The 16,099-nt window shown below is 40.5% G+C and overlaps 1 protein-coding gene across 2 annotated transcripts; it reads left to right on the top strand.

Moving 5' to 3' along the window:
- The first annotated feature begins 2,458 nt into the window (after positions 1 to 2,458).
- Positions 2,459 to 14,371, top strand: LOC124276535. 2 transcript variants are annotated; one of them, XR_006898556.1, is made up of 7 exons: positions 2,459 to 2,554; positions 4,888 to 5,853; positions 6,598 to 6,745; positions 8,225 to 8,610; positions 10,395 to 10,501; positions 13,111 to 13,435; positions 14,361 to 14,371. XR_006898556.1 is itself a non-coding variant. In XM_046712165.1 (6 exons), exons 2-6 carry the CDS (start codon positions 4,893 to 4,895, stop codon positions 13,135 to 13,137), a joined length of 1,629 nt encoding a protein of 542 aa, XP_046568121.1. In that variant the 5' UTR covers positions 2,459 to 2,554; positions 4,888 to 4,892; the 3' UTR covers positions 13,138 to 14,051. The 2 variants fall into 2 exon arrangements, 1 of the variants encoding a protein (XP_046568121.1); XM_046712165.1 differs by lacking the exon at positions 14,361 to 14,371 and having other exon boundaries at positions 13,111 to 14,051.
- Positions 14,372 to 16,099: the final 1,728 nt, after the last annotated feature.

Here is a 16,099-nt window from a genome sequence, read left to right as displayed (position 1 = left end):
ACTACATATACATGGGAAAATAATTTACGTCATTGGAAGAAAGAAGACATCTTCATAAACTCCTTTTTAAAAAAATTGTAAACAATTTAGTACCATATTACCGTCACTCAATTTATTTTGGATCATATGTACATTGTTTGGAATAAATATGTTTAAACCATGTATACCTGACCCCAAAGCTCATGGCATGAAGTGAAAATTCCGCCCATGTAGATCGTCTCTGCTGACTGTAGGGACTGCAACAAGCAGTGAATAACGGCAAAGTTGAAGCATTAGTCCTGCCAGATCTCTCAGCAGCTTTTGATACTGTTGATCACCAGAAACTGCTACATCGACTATCAGATGAGTATGAAATTGGAGAGACCGTTTTGTCCTTGTTTCGGTTCTATGTGAGTAGCCATCAAGACGTCTCATTCCTCCGCCGTTACAGTTGACTACGGAGTACCGCAGGGCTATGCGCTGGGACCGTTACTCTTCACCCTGTAGACCAGGCAGCTGGAGCAGGTTATCAGCAATCACCAGGTACTGCATCATCTATATGCTGACGACACCCAGATGGTTGACAGCAAGCGATACATCACCACTGACCAATCTTGAGGACTGCTGCCTTTCAGTAAAGACTTTTAGTCATGAAAAGAATGGCAATATGCTAAAACTACATGAGGACAAGACAGAGTCAGTGCTTGTAGGTCCTAAAGCCAGTGTGTCAAAGGTGAACATCAGCCATCTGACTATTGGGAAAACACAGATTTGTTTCTCAACTTCTGTAAAAGATCTAGGAGTATACTTACAGTCAGACCTTTCAATGGAAAGACAAGTATCGGAGATCTGCAAGGCCTGTTATCATCATATCCGGACCATCGGAAAAATACGGCATCTACCGACTGAACATTCTACAGCTGCCCTAGCTTGTTTGTTCCATCATTCTGTCCAGAATAGACTATTGTAATAGCCTGCTTTTAAACATCCCGCAGGAGCTCTTAAACCACCTGCAACGCATTCAAAATATTGCTGCACGTATTGTGAGCAACGCACCAAAGTTTTCCCCTATTCTAAAACAGTTACACTGGTTGCCCATAAAAGCTAGAGTGAACTTTAAAGTTTTAACCCTTGTCTACCAGAGGAGAGGAGGAAGGCCTATCCAGAAGAATTGTTCAAACCATATCTTTCATGCAGATAGCTTCGCTCCAGTGACAAAAACTTACTTCAGATTCAAAAATAGAAGTTGATGGTCCTGTGGTTTTCGTTCATTTCAAGTGGCGGCTGCCATGAACTGGAATGAGCTACCCATACACATGGGTTGTCTCTTGCTCTCTTTCTAAGATTGCTCATAAACCTGGCCTGAGAGACATTTTCTGTGAGTGCGATCGGAAACTTTCCTGACATACCGAGGAAGAGGAAGAAGAGGGGAGGAGAAGACAAAGGAGCGGAGACGCAGAAGACGAAGAGGAAGAAGAGGAGCATAGAAAGGGGAGCATAGAGAGGAGCATACCGCTCATATAGAGAAAAACAAGGAAGCAGAGGAGCATAGAAAAGGGGAGCATAGAGAGGATCATACTGCTCATATAGAGAAAAACAAGGAGTAGAGGAGCATAGAAAGGGGAGCATAGAGAGGAGCATACCGCTCATATAGAGAAAAACAAGGAGTAGAGGAGCATAGAAAGGGGAGCATAGAGAGGAGCATACCGCTCATATAGAGAAAAACAAGGAAGAAGAGGAGAGGAGGAAGGGGCGAAGGCGGAGAAGACGAAGAGGATGGGAAAAGGGGGAAGAGGAGAGGAGGAAGGGCCCAGGCGGAGGAGAGGATTGGAAGAGGAAGAAGAAGGGAGGACAAGACGAAGGAGTGGAGAAGCAGAAGACGAAGAGCAAGAAGAGGAGCAGAGAAAGGGGTCGAGGCGGAGAAGACGAAGAGGAGAAGAAAAGGAAGTGAGACATTACAACTTGTATAAAGCTAAGGAGTCTAGTCGTCCTAGTAAAGAATACTGCTATTCATAACGCCCACATGGTCTATATTTAGTCCAACAAACGTACTACTATTTATAATGCCACTGGGGTATTTCTTCAGCCCAATTAAACATTGCTCGTTTTAAGCCAGTGGGATATATATTAACCCCAATTAATTATGACTAGTGCTTATGGTGTCTATGTGGTCTATATTTTATCCAATAAAAGATAACGGCTATATACAATGCCTACATCTTCAAGTCATTGTAACATCAGTAGTATTTCTATCTATGTTGTCATGTTTTGTAAAGGTAAATTTAATTACATTATAATATGCATGCGAGGCATATCTTCAGTTCACAGGTCTCCGTTCATAATGAGGCTTTGTGTTGATTTTTGTAAGGTACAATACGTGTTTTCTCAACATAAACAATTGAGATCAATAAACAATTGAGATCAATACACTAAATAAACATGATGCACTTCCGTGTTAGGTGAGAAGGAATGTGTGCAAAAACATGGTCACGTGGTCACATCAGCTCCACCCACCCATGAAGTTTAATCCATTTAAGCCTACTGTACTTCGAGGGCTTCAATAGACGCCTAATTGGTAAGTTAATTGGTTTATATTCCTAGAGAACAGAGTATACATGACCCATTGAAGATGTATTATTATACATAATTCCATTCGGAATGTGTTATGTCACGCTAGTCTTTCAAACGACCTATCTTATGACAACGTCATGGTCCATGTTCTACCAACCCTAATTATGTACAGTCGTGCTTGATTTCACACAACAATCACTTGGTCATTACATATGTTTGGCGAGTAATATCTCAATATGTGTGATGTCTATCAATCTCAACATCAATATATGGGCTGTAGAATCAGTACCAGCACAGTCCTCTCGTACTACCAGGGAGACTCTATAGAGAGTAGAGTATCCCTGGTACTACCAACACGTTGACAAGCCGTGTGTTTATTACATTCCTCAAACCTGTCATTTGAAACTGACATGAGACTTGATATGAAAACTAACATTACATGTGGTATGTGTTGTATAGATACTAGGATTTAGGTCGATATCTAGTACGATTGATATGTGCGTGTAAAATAACACCAGCGAAATTAGGTAACGATCTGTACTCGGGGTAAACCGAAAGTAAGAGTAATGTCATTGGTCTGCTGAGTCAGCTGGCCGGCTTTAGTCAGCATGCACTTGGTTCTATTTCTGTCCCGCGCGTCATCTAGTCATGTAATCTCCTTAAACCCAGTAAAATGAATATACTGGTAGTCACAAGTGGAGCAAAATTTAAAGATAGACTAAATATACACAATGAACTTAATTAAGCAACCCCTGTATATTTGCAATGATAGGTTTGCAACACGTACATAAAACCAGAGACCATATAATATCTATTATATGGTCACTGATAAAACTTATCGTGGTGACCAGGATGGACAAAAAACATGAGTTTTTCTGACCCGTATAATCATTTGACTCATAAGAACGACAAAATCATTTTAATCCGTTTTGATTTAGGATGATAATTGCTCATTTTAAAAAGAAAATTACCGATTTTCATACAAACCCACGTCTGTACAAGTATGGCCCTGGAATGTTTAATGTTGAATTTATTGGTGAATGTAAATATATAAAATGTCATTTTGCATGTCTTACACGATTCAAGGTCAATACCGAGTATAACCTCCATGTGACTGTATGACCAAAAGCACTATCCTCCCCATACCCTGCTATGCATCTGTAAGGGGGCTTTGGGTTGGCTGGTTTGTTGTTTAACACTGTTCTCAGCAGTAATCCAGGTATATGACGGCGGTCTGCAAGTAATAGAGTCTGGACCAAAAAATCAAGTGCTCAACAGCATGAGCATCGATCTACTCAACTAGGAAAGGATGACGTGTGTCAACCAAGTCAGCGATTATGACCACCCGATCCCGATAGTCGCCTCTTACGACTATCAAGGGTTGCTGAAGACAAATTCTAACCCGGACCTTAATACTTAACCTATTGAGATAGGGCAGCACTGAAGCTCGACCCCCCACCCCCACCCCCCCCATTTAGGTGGATTTGGTGGCAAGTGAATCTTCAGCTAATATTTGATATGGTAATTGTTTGTTTATTGTGGGTCAGCATTCAAATATTTGATGAGACATTTTGCCAGAAAATGCGTGAAAACAATAATGATTGTGACTTATAAAAAATATATATATATGTAAATAGATTCACATACACCGTCATCACACACTGAAACAGGTAAAAAAATCGCTGAAAGATGTTTTTCAGTAAATGTTTTTGATAAAATATGCTCATGGTTTATATGTGTTTATAAAAGTATCTGGTGAAAATGGTTTTCTAATTGTTTACACATATTCAAATATGCTGCTAGTCCTTTCCAGCATAGAGACATAGCATCAGAATATGAATTCCATCAAGAAATGACATTTTGAAAAAATCATGTTCAATTTTTGAACATTCCGTGGCTGAGTGCGAAAAGAATAAAGAAATATTCCTACATACAATAACTACTGTTTTTAAATAAAGTAGGTATTAATCATTGATAATTTAAACTGGTAACCTCACAATAGAATATTTGTTTCCGTCATTCATAAGTACAAGATTACATTTAAATGTTTACTTGTGATATATTCTAAAATGAGAGAAGCACTAATTATAGTAACGTATACAGTCCAAAAAGCACGACTATAAAGGTTTAGTGGCAAAAGACAACACAGAGATCAGTATATCACAAAGAACGGACGAGTAGCTTAGTGGTTAAAGCGTTCGCTCGTCACGCTGTGGACCCGGGTTCGATTCCCGACAAGAGTACAATGTGTGAAGCCCATATCCACCGTGATATTGCTGGAATCTTGCTAAAAGTGGCGTAAAAGCATACTCACTCACTGCCTCATCATGTTCACAGAAAAGATGGCTACGGGAGGTGAAAATGATGACACAGAGGTTGATGCCGTTTTGGATACCTCATCAGATGTACAGAATGAAACTGAACACTATGATGTTGCCTTGCTTTTTGCCGAAAACGACAAAAACCAGGCCCTGGAAATATTGGAACAAATGGAAGAAATAACTGTAGAAAACGGAGAGAAACCCAAAGTTTGTCTGTACACTGATCTGCCAGGGGCATCAGCACACACTGAAGCCGGTAGAAACCTAACAAAGGTAGCCACACTTATACTTGTGTTGGCCACTGAGAATCTACAGGATGAAGAGGTTGCAAAATTAATCAAGGATGAGGCGATAGGAAATACTAGATTGGCATCGAAGTGTCATCCCGGACTTAAATACTGTGTGAGACCTCTCTATTTAGACAAAGAGAGGAAGGCCCACCCGCCTGGTGGTCTCTCCACCATCCAAGAAGTGAGGTGGTACGACAAAGATTCCAGATGCGGTCAGAGAGATATCAGAATGTTACTGCAAAATCACTTACAGTACAGAAACAAACGAGAGCGAGAGGACAGTCGTCAAAGAGTTACTGTTCGTGACACAAGGGGCTCTAGACCACCCAAAGATTCTACGGATAATATTAATCTTGCGGTATCAATTGCAGTAAGACAAGCAGCTATGGGTCACCGAGAACAAGAAGTTATGGCAACGCCAGCCCCAGAAGTGGGCCATCAAAGTTTCGATTCCACTAACTTACAAAGACCTAACAACATAAATGGGTCTTCTATCCAATCTAGAAGTACCAATGAATCTTCAGATGCTAGAGCCCCTGGTCAATCGGAGAGTGAGAGGAACAATCATCAACCATCTGACTCTACAATGGCCCAAGGTGTTGCCTTGCCTAGAGTCGTTCATTACCACACTCACTACCATGGTGAAGGTCCAGGTCTTTCACAAGGAGGGCCACCACAGCGGGGGCTTCCAGGTTTGCTGTTTGTCAGATTGGTTCTGATTCGATGTACACGCTGCCAGAATTAGATTCTTTTGGGTCTGATGGGGGCCTGGAGGGCCTCGAATGCTCTCTCTCATTACATTGCATTACATTAAATACGTTACATACGTTACATACATTACATTACTACATACATTACAGACACAGACACACACACATACATATATAAACACACATTATATACATACAGGCATAGATATGTTAGGCATATAATATTCAGCAATATTCCAGTTATATGGCGGTAAATAATCGAGTCTGGGCCTTACAATCCAGTTTTCAACATCATGAATATCGATCTATGCAGTTTTGATCTCATAACATGTGTCAACCAAGTCAGCAATTCTGACCACCCCACCCCATTGGTCGCCTCTTACCACAAGTACAGGTTGCTGAAGATCAATTCTAACCCGGATCTTCATGAGTGTGTCATCTTGTATCGATACAGACAAAAAAGACCGTGCCATTGATACACCTTGTATTCACAGGCCACCGCGATATGGCTGGAATATTGTGGCATAATTCATAGTTGACCTGGAGGTCTGTTCTGAGTTGCATCCCTTTGCCAGAGTGTGCTGTTATATACCCCCGTCCGTAGTTGTTGATTTCAGAAATGTATCATGGCAATCCTCCAAATAAACTGACTTGCTGTAATATTACTGAAATACTTATCAAAATGGTGCGAAACCCAATTCATGTTCTCATTCAACTTCATCACAGGTGCCCCACGTTACCCTGGTCACCCAGCTGCACCTCCACCACAGAACCCTCAGCAACGTGGACCTGTGAACATGAGTCAGCAAAGTCACATCAACATTGTCAACTGCGAGAACGTGCAGGTTGGATCAAATACCAAGATGATAATCGGGTAGGTTTTAAAGAGCATAGGGGTCAACCCAAGCATTCATTCTTGACTCAACAAAGGTTAAACATCCTTATCCTTACATTTCAAAATTTTATTTCAACACTTAACATTGTCACATGAGTGTATGTCTGCTAGTAATTTGCTGTAATGATGCTCCTGAGAAGATGTGATGCCTCAAAGTTTTTATTTTGGCCAAGATGGAACACGGATGTTTGAATTCAGGTGTCAAGTATCTACTGCCTCTGTCTTTGTGGGGGTTCCATAATAGAATAGGTACCTAGTTCCAGTGACCTTTGTGCATTCACGGACAGAACAGGTGTGAAGGACCCCCTGCCTCTGTCTTTGTGCGAGTTCCATAAAAGAACAGGTACCTAGTGCCAGTGACTTTATGTGCATTCCAGGACAGAACAGGCGTTATGCAACCGAATCGGGAGCGTTGCGGCAAAACACGCCAACATGAAATGAATGTCCAACGTGAACTGCTGGGCTGTGACAACGTAGAGTTTTATTTGTTACGTCACACCGACACCCACATGGGTACAATGTGTGCAGCCCATTCCGGGTGTCCTTCGCTGTGATATTGCGGGAACCATAAACAACATGCTCACTCACTCACTCATTCACTCGTGTGCCATGATGAATCTTGGTCAGTGACCACGACTTGTGCCAAATAGTAACAATTTATCATGGTCTGTTTATTGTTTATTCAATACACAAGTAAAACACACCTGAACACCACTTTTGCATTTAATCCTTTTTTTTTTGCAGAGTATAGTTTGTAGTAGGGCTCAAGTCACAGTTTCTAATGATATTGAAAATGTTGACCTAAATTTTATCTATCATGCTCAAAAATGCATTTCTTCAGATTGTAATCATCATCTCCTCAAAAATCACCAGACCAGTAAGGCCGAGAGATGTTGAAGAAAACCTCTTCATGGCTATCAGTCACCCAGCCTTGTTTAGACGAAAGAAAACCTAGTTTATGTGTAGCTAGTATAGAGGCTTAACATATATAATGTTCCAGTTTTGTGCTATTTTAAATTTTGACCTTGAATTGACTACAATTCAGGATTTTGATGTGCATATTCTGTCAATACATAACGGTTTTGTGATAGGTGTAAAGGTCACAGCATAAACTTCGGCCATACTCCAAGCTGAATCTTGCTATGGTCACTATTGGGACTTCGATGTGCATATAATACAAGAACCTTTGTGATAGGTGTAAAGGTCACAGCATATACTTCGGCCATAATGCAAGCTGAATCTTGTTGTGGTCACTGTTAACCATTGTTTTCAAAATGTAATAAAGTTTGATGCATAGGTTTTTGGGTCAACAAATGTGACATGTTCCATTTTTCATGTTTGTAAGATTGTGGTGGTTGACATTTCATTTACAAATTGGGATCTGGCTCTAAACACTGAAGAACAATTTGTATATTGTTTCATTTGATTTAAAATATGAACATTTTTTTGTTTCTTAAGAGGCCAACGTGAAAGGATGACAGAGAGAGACAATGAGGCACCTTATGACAGTCCGACAAGTGCTGCCCCAAACCAAGAAGATTCACCCCCTCCATATTCCCAACATAACCCAAGTTCCCCTGCTTCCACCGAAAGGAAGACCCCTTGGACTCATGTCTCATCGATCCCCAGTCAGGCAGAACCAAGGGGAGATAACCCAGCATGTGGTGGGCAGGAGGCAGGTATTGTTGATGTCTCACAGCCTGGGTCAGAGAGCCTGGGAAATGCTAGTGGGTTGAGTCATGATGGACCACGTTCCAGTTTCTCATCTGAAAGGATGGCAAGTGAAGGGAGACAAGTCCAGACCGGTTTGACTGATCTTCAACCACATTCAGAGAGTACATCAGGTACATTCAACCTAATTTTACTTACTAAGGGAATGTTAGATGCAACAGGCTATGAAGATGTGCGTTACGCTATGAAGAAAGCATGATTAGAGAAGTTCCTAAAGTTGGTTTACAAAACGTTAGGCCAAAAGTTCAATGTAGGTGGTTGAGCTATACCTGGATTCCTGTTTGTCTCTCTTTGCTTAGGGTCTGTTGGGATTAAGAGTGAGAACTGAAATAGTGACTGTGAACGTGTGTGTGTGTGAGAGAGAGAAATGGGGCTCAGTTATCGCTCAAAAAGGATTGGAATGGGTTGGGCAAAATATGACACATTCCTGAGATCAATTTCTCCAGCTGAATCAGTTTTAAATGGCATTGAGTAGTCGAAGATTCAGACAGGAGAACATACCAATTTTGCACTTATCAGAGGAGTATAAAAGGAACATGATCTTGACTACCAGTTGTGTTTGACTCGTTATTTGGTGGAAGCTTGGGTGACTCAGTGGGTTAGATCATAGATGACTGTGTGCTTTCAATGAGTGGCAAAGTTGTGAATTGTGATGTGCATATTCTTTCAAAACAGACTAGTTTTGTGACAACAGCATTAACGTAATGAGGTGTGAAGGTCATAATTTCTGTATTTACAAGGGCACAAATGCTAAGGTGGCTCTATTTCTAATTAAACTCCTGAAATTGATTTGAGCACAAATGATATGGGTCCACTTGCACAGAACGGTCCAAGCGCTATGTTAATCGTTAAGATCGCGATCTTAGGCTTAGGCTACGATCGCCGTCCACTTGCGCAAAGCAGCTGTAGGCTAAGATCATTGTGAGTTACAATCGAAACTTACAATTGGTCCGGACCAATTGTAAGGAGCTAAAATCACTGTAGTCTGTGACAAAATGGCGTTCAAGTTAGTGTCTGTTTCACGCAAATAATCAGCTTTACGTTTGGAGATTGCTTTTATATTGCATGAAACTGTGCGGTTGGCCTCGACACTTCAACAACACGGAGAATGCACAACCGATTTAACATCGGATACATTGATATTTGCTGTAGTGAACCACATAACTATCGAGTCGATAATACATAGTACTAGTCCCACCCGATTCAATGTTGGAATAACATACCTTCTTCATAATGAGGAGACAGGCGTCGAGTTCAGAAATTCGTACCTCCATCGTTGAAGAGTTCGATCTTAGTTAAGATCGCGATCTTAAATACATGCCGTCTTACAATCGCTCTAAGATAGTCTTTGTGCAAGTGGATTAGGGCAATTGTATGGCGATTGTAAAGTTGATTGTAGGGGCCTAAGATTGATTGTAACTAAGATCGCTGCGTGCATTTGGGCCCTGAATGAACATTTCTTCACAAATATATATGTTCTTCTCAAAAAGCATGTCAAGAATCAACAACGGTAGTAATATGCAAAAGGTTGCAAAGAAACTTATCCGCACAGAACAGATTACCTATTCATGTCGCCATTATTTACATTAACCAATACCTACATTTCCGACATGTGGGGTGGCCTAGTGGTTAAAGCGTTTGCTGTCCCTGCCTTAGGGGTTGATTCCCCACATAGGTTCAGTGTATGAAGCCCATTTCTGGTGTCCCCTGCCGTGCCATTGCTTGAATACTGCTAGAAACAGCATAAAACCATTTCTGGGAACACCATGCCAGAAGTGGGCTTCACACATTGTACCCATGTGATTAATAAAACCTGGGTGTGGCGAGCGAACACTTTAACCACTAGGTTACCCCATCACCTCCACAAAAACCATAACTATTCACAATTCCTTGTCAGGTTTGAGTGACTTCACCAGCCACACCGTGCCAGAGCTTAGTTCTCCAAGTGCTTTTCTTGAGATGGTACAATCAGAGCTATCTGAAGACAGGGACAGTTCTCTAAAGGTAGGTAGTCATCAGAAATCCATCTTCATGGAGACAAATATAACTATCAGGCCTATTAATGTTTTGACAGTAAGGCATCATTAATATATACAGGTTTTTATAGACAATGTTTTCCCATTGCCTGTGAATACACACTACTGGTTTGCTGGATACTCCCTATTTTCAATGATGGCTTGACTCCAACGAGAGGGAAGCCGTAGATTACGTTGTACAGGAGACTGGATTACTCATGTATTGTTTTGACATGCTCAACATATTATTACTCCTAAACATGGCATGAACGTTGGTGTACTATATGTTATCATGGCATCAGCTTGCTTGTAAACACGACATCACTTTGCCTCGGTGTACTGATGTAGTGTTTACAAGCAAGCTGATGCCATGATAATAGAAATATAAGTTTTATTGACGACTATAAGATTCTAACGTTGCATTATGCCATACGGTTGACCTTACCGGCGTTCTGACGACATCGCTTGCTGTCCGGTAATTCTGCGCAGCAACTGATTCGCATAACATCCAGATGGAGATCCGAAGAATGGAAGCGTACAGGGCCAGACTATTTTCAAAAAAGTGTGTTTCATATTAAATCCAATTATAAGTAAGGAGGAAAAAGGTTTAAAAGTCTGAAGAAAACGAATTTTCATAAACTGTCAATTTATCTGTCAATTACTGTTATCTACTTACGTTTAGTGATTAAAAGCCAGTCCCTTGTAGAAATGTCCTGATTTCAAGCGTAAATGTGGTAGCAGACGATATTTACCTTCGATACGCAAGTACACTATTTCCGCTGCGCAGAATTACCGGGCGTGCAGAATTACCGGACTCACTTGTAAAATCAGATTGCAATTACTTCTAAACATAGCTTGAGCATGATCTACACATTACATCTGCATGTCTTATAGGGTTCACAGAATGTTTTTGACTTTTTGCATTATACTGGGCAAATGGGTAGCCCAGTGGTTCAAGCGTTTGCTGGTCACACAGAAGACCCGGGTTCGATTCCCCACATGAAACCTATTTCTGGTGTTTCCCACTGTATTGCTGAAATATTGCTAAAAAGTGTCATAAAACTAAATTCATTTACTCTCATTTTATCCGGCTAAGAAGTCGATTATGATCGATCATATGATTACAATTTTTTATTGTGTTTGTAAAGAATCAGGGATGCCGCAAAACGATACAAGTGAGTATGACATGTTTAAACAAAAATGGACACACTCGGTTTTTTGTATTTCTGTATATGTGATAGTGAACATATATGTGATAGTGACAGTGGTGGTGTGTGGCCCTGTGCATAAAGTTCAGGTCACAAATCAGTTGAAGTTAAGCAACGTTGAGCGCGGAGAGTCCTTGGGTGGGTGGCCTCTGTTCACCCAGCAGAAAATGGATACCCGGTGGGAAAAATGACTATTAACCTTCTAACGCCTCACTTTCAGCTGAAATTATCTGGTAACAAGATGTGTGTAGCGCTATGAACTAACACCTAGTGAATGAAGTTCAACGCATTATAAATGCACATATTATTATAGTACTTCACCCTAGCAAAAAAAGTCACAAAAAGTCACATCATAATATAAAGTATCCATAAAGTACCTTACCCCTCTTATTATTCATCAACTTCTATATGCCAGTCAAAAAGATCATTCTGTATGTGTGTCCTGGTATGAATAGGAGGTGAGGTGAAATTGGGTTTAACATCGTACTTGAGAATATTTCGCTCATATGACGACGTGCATGCGTGTGTATGTGTATGTGCGGCTGCTTGTACTAGGGTATGAATAGGAAGGCTATGCTTGTCATTGAATGCTATAACAATGGATTGACTGGACAAGAGACATGGTTACTCATGTCGGTCAGAAAACTGCCTGCCCCAGATTTGATTATTTACAGCCTGTTGCCATTTGGCCGAAAAATGCATTCAGCGTATGAGCATAGTCTGTTGCACACATGTTGCTACATTAATACTATTTCCTTGACAGCTCTGTTAAACCCAGTAATATAACTAATCTACCTATAAAGGCAAGATACGTTAGGATGACAACTTCTTAATGTTCTGACCCGTGAAGGTCCGGGTTAGATCTTCAGTAACCCATGCTTCTCGTAACAGGCTACTAACGGGATCGGCTGGCCAGGCTTGCTGGCTTGGTTGACACATGTCATCGGTTCCCAATTGCGCAGATCGATGCTCATGCTGTTGATCACTGGATTGTCTGGTCCAGACTCGATTATTTACAGACCGCCGCCATATAGCTGGAATATTGCTGAGTGCGGCGTAAAACTAAACTCACTCACTCTTAATGTACTGTATGGATTCTTATGCCATTGCCAAACAATAACGGTGTAGGAATCTGTGCCGGAATGTTGCATGGTATTTTTAACTTCTAAACTGCCGATCAAACAGATCCTAACCTACCTTATAACATTGTCTTAGTTCTGCAAATTGGCTGGCGTTACCTAATAACAATCTTTAGATTTTCAACAGAAGTCCTCTTCATTTTCCACCATCCGTTGTCAGTTGCATGGATAATAAATAGTCTTCACTACTTTGTTGGAGATTTAGATTCCAATTGAGAAGAATCACATCTTCATGATTGTCCTTTTTTCAGGATGAGAGGAAGAAGACATCAAAATGAAAAACGACATGCTTCCCATGGAACAAGGAGAATTAGTGCTAATATTGACTTACATGGTGTCAAAATTAGACATACATCACAAAAGTCGAAGCTGTACTTAGTGAGCTACCATCCAAAAGTGATTTCTCGATTCCGAACCATAATCCCAGCTCAGAATTTGTACCACTACCTTACCGATTTTCTTGTTTATTTCATCGTATGAAAACATGATGAATCGATGCTGTCTGCGCGCTAATCGCCATTCCTTTGGACGTAAACTCATTATAACAGTTTGGTGTAAGTGTCTTAATGAGTTTACGTACATTAATTCATCGCAAAGAGGCCTGTGTCGTGCCCGATCGCCTGACCCGCAGTGAAATAAGCAAGCAATCTGATTGCTGTAAAAATTGTAAAAATTCTCGACACATCCTTTGAGGTTGTCAATGTGAACAGAAATGATATATTTAACACGCACATATATAGCTATTTTATAATGGAATGGTTCCATATAAACACCATATAATTTAGTTTTAGCAATGTTTAAACTTCAGATATAGTGTTTACGTTAGCATTCTTAAAACATCTGGATATCATATACAAGTACAACACAGTCCACCCTTGCCAATGAATGCAGCCTTAGATATTTCGATTATCGATAGTTGAATATACACATACCTAACTTACTTAAGCACCCTGATTCTGAAACAGAAAACCAGTTCTCCCTGCGATACAAATGTACAGTTATATGTGCAGTTATCACTAAATAAGCCTTACATCTTTCAAGCATGCGGCTGACAGTGTACCAAAACATATACACACAGAACTTAGTTAAGCAGCCTATGACACACCTCACGACTGGATGGGCCCGATCTTAACCCTTTGGAGCATATCTGGGACATGATTGGTCGTCGTGTGCAGAATCCTCCTGTTCAGAACCTGGCCCAATTGGAAACTGCTTTACACCAGGAATGGCGTAGACTGCCCCATCAGAGGATCAGGAGGCTGACTGGGAGTATGAGGAGGAGAGCTGTCTGTCATGGAGTCACAAGGAGGTTACACTCTGTATCGTGTAAGACATTTTGAATGTTCACATTCACCAATAAATTCAAAAGTAAACATTCCAGGGTCATACTTGTACAGACATGGCTTTGCATGAATATCAGTGTCGATTCACGTTGGACATCTCTTCAGTGAATGCTTTTGGCCCAGACAGATAATTGCAAGAACTTGTTTTAACTTTCAAGTTCATCTGGTTCCAGTTCTGACACCCTTGTGGATCTTTGGTTATGAGTATACGCATGTATTAAACGTAATTATTTTGGTGTTATTGGTAGGGGTGAGATTTATCTTTGAATGGGTGCCTAATTACTATAATTAGTCTCTCTCTCTCTCTCTCTCTCTCTCTCTCTCTCTCTCTCTCTCTCTCTCTCTCTCTCTCTCTCTCTCTCTCTCTCTCCTCTCTCTCTCCCTCCCCCTCCCTCTGTTTGTCTTACGAGAGCAAACAATCGTCTTCCACTTAATTATTGACTTACTTGGTCAGTAATTTTGTTTTTTTAGTCTTTCTTGAATGGGTTCGCTTTTGTAAGTAGTCAGTTCTTACTTAATGGTCATTTTGTTGAAGTTTAGACCTATATTAGAGTTGTCTTTCAGTGGCATTTAGAAGTTGTACATTGATGTCCAAGATATTTTTATGGATTAAACTTCTTTTTTAATTCCTCTCACGACGTTTCGAGACCATTCCAGGTCCCTTCATCAGGTGAACTGACGTTTCGAGACCATTTCAGGTCCTTCATCAGGTGAACTGATGAGTTCACCTGATGAAGGGACCTGGAATGGTCTCGAAACGTCGTGAGAGAAATTAAAAAAGAAGTTTAATCCATAAAAGTATCTTGGATATATTAGAGTTGTTCTATGAGTTGTTCTGGGATCTATGTGTATATATATACTACTGGAATACAGTAACTGTTCATTATTTGAGGCTATGCCATTTTTGGTGCAAAAAGATAATAACATGATTTGTGGTGTTTTCCTTGATCACTGTTTAAACTGTTGACAGGATGATATCGAAATCAGTATGATTTGACACTAGGCTTCTTGACATGTCTTTGAAGAGATGTGGTGTCAAACGTCAGTTCACAAATACAGTATTGTGTGTGTCCACCATTGGCGTTGATGCAGGCCTGACGTTCGCGCAGTTTAGGTTGATATTAACGTGTTTTCTACAACCTTCAGAGGCTAGAATTTCAATTTCAATATCAGGTGTGTCAACTTCAGGTGTAACAAAACATGCAAAAGTAACTAAATTAATTGTGCACAAAGTGTACGTGACACGCGCAATACGTGACATCAAATTTCATGCTTTGCTACGTGTTTATATAGGGTTATTTTTATAACTTTTCAACAAAAAAAATGTTTCATACAATTTTGTGTTATGCACAGTTACTTTTTTCCGTTAGTATACACACTACTGAACATAATCGATAACGAATCAATAGCCAGCCTACATTTAACCACAGGGGGAACAGTGATTTATTGCAGGTGTTAACCTGCAGACAAAGCATTTCTATAATTAAATTCTCGTATATAAATGCAAACCAAGTTTATACCTTTAACCTTTGACCACAGAGACCATAAATTCCCCGAAATAAATCAGTCATACCTTTATACTCCATCAAACGCCTTATCTTTCGCCAGACATTTACGAGATATTGGTCAGTGGCCCGGTACATTAGAATATCGGAAGAGCCTCGTGTTGGTTTGTTGTTTAACACTGCACTCAGCAATATTCCAGCTATATGGCGGCGGCAGTCTGTAAATAATCGAGTCTGGACCAGACAATCCAGTGATCAACAGCATGAGCATCGATCTCGCAATTGGGATACGATGACATGTGTCAACCAAGTCAGCGAGCCTGACCACCCGATCCCATTAGTACCCGATCTTACGACAAACATTGGTTGATGAAGACCAATTCTAGCCCTGA

The sequence above is a fragment of the Haliotis rubra genome, unplaced genomic scaffold (assembly GCF_003918875.1).
Source record: "Haliotis rubra isolate DU_JTF1 unplaced genomic scaffold, ASM391887v1 Scf21, whole genome shotgun sequence".
In the NCBI taxonomy this organism is placed as follows: domain Eukaryota; kingdom Metazoa; phylum Mollusca; class Gastropoda; order Lepetellida; family Haliotidae; genus Haliotis; species Haliotis rubra.
The sequence above is the reverse complement of the archived record's forward strand: the minus strand, read 5'-3'. Positions and strand labels throughout refer to the sequence as shown.

Bases quoted from the DNA above. Each gene is read 5' to 3' on its own strand.
- LOC124276535 (XM_046712165.1), top strand. From the start codon at position 4,893: ATGGCTACGGGAGGTGAAAATGATGACACAGAGGTTGATGCCGTTTTG. The intron at 6,746-8,224 runs GTAGGTTTTAAA...TTGTTTCTTAAG, and splicing joins AATACCAAGATGATAATCGG to AGGCCAACGTGAAAGGATGA. The intron at 8,611-10,394 runs GTACATTCAACC...ATTCCTTGTCAG, and splicing joins ACATTCAGAGAGTACATCAG to GTTTGAGTGACTTCACCAGC.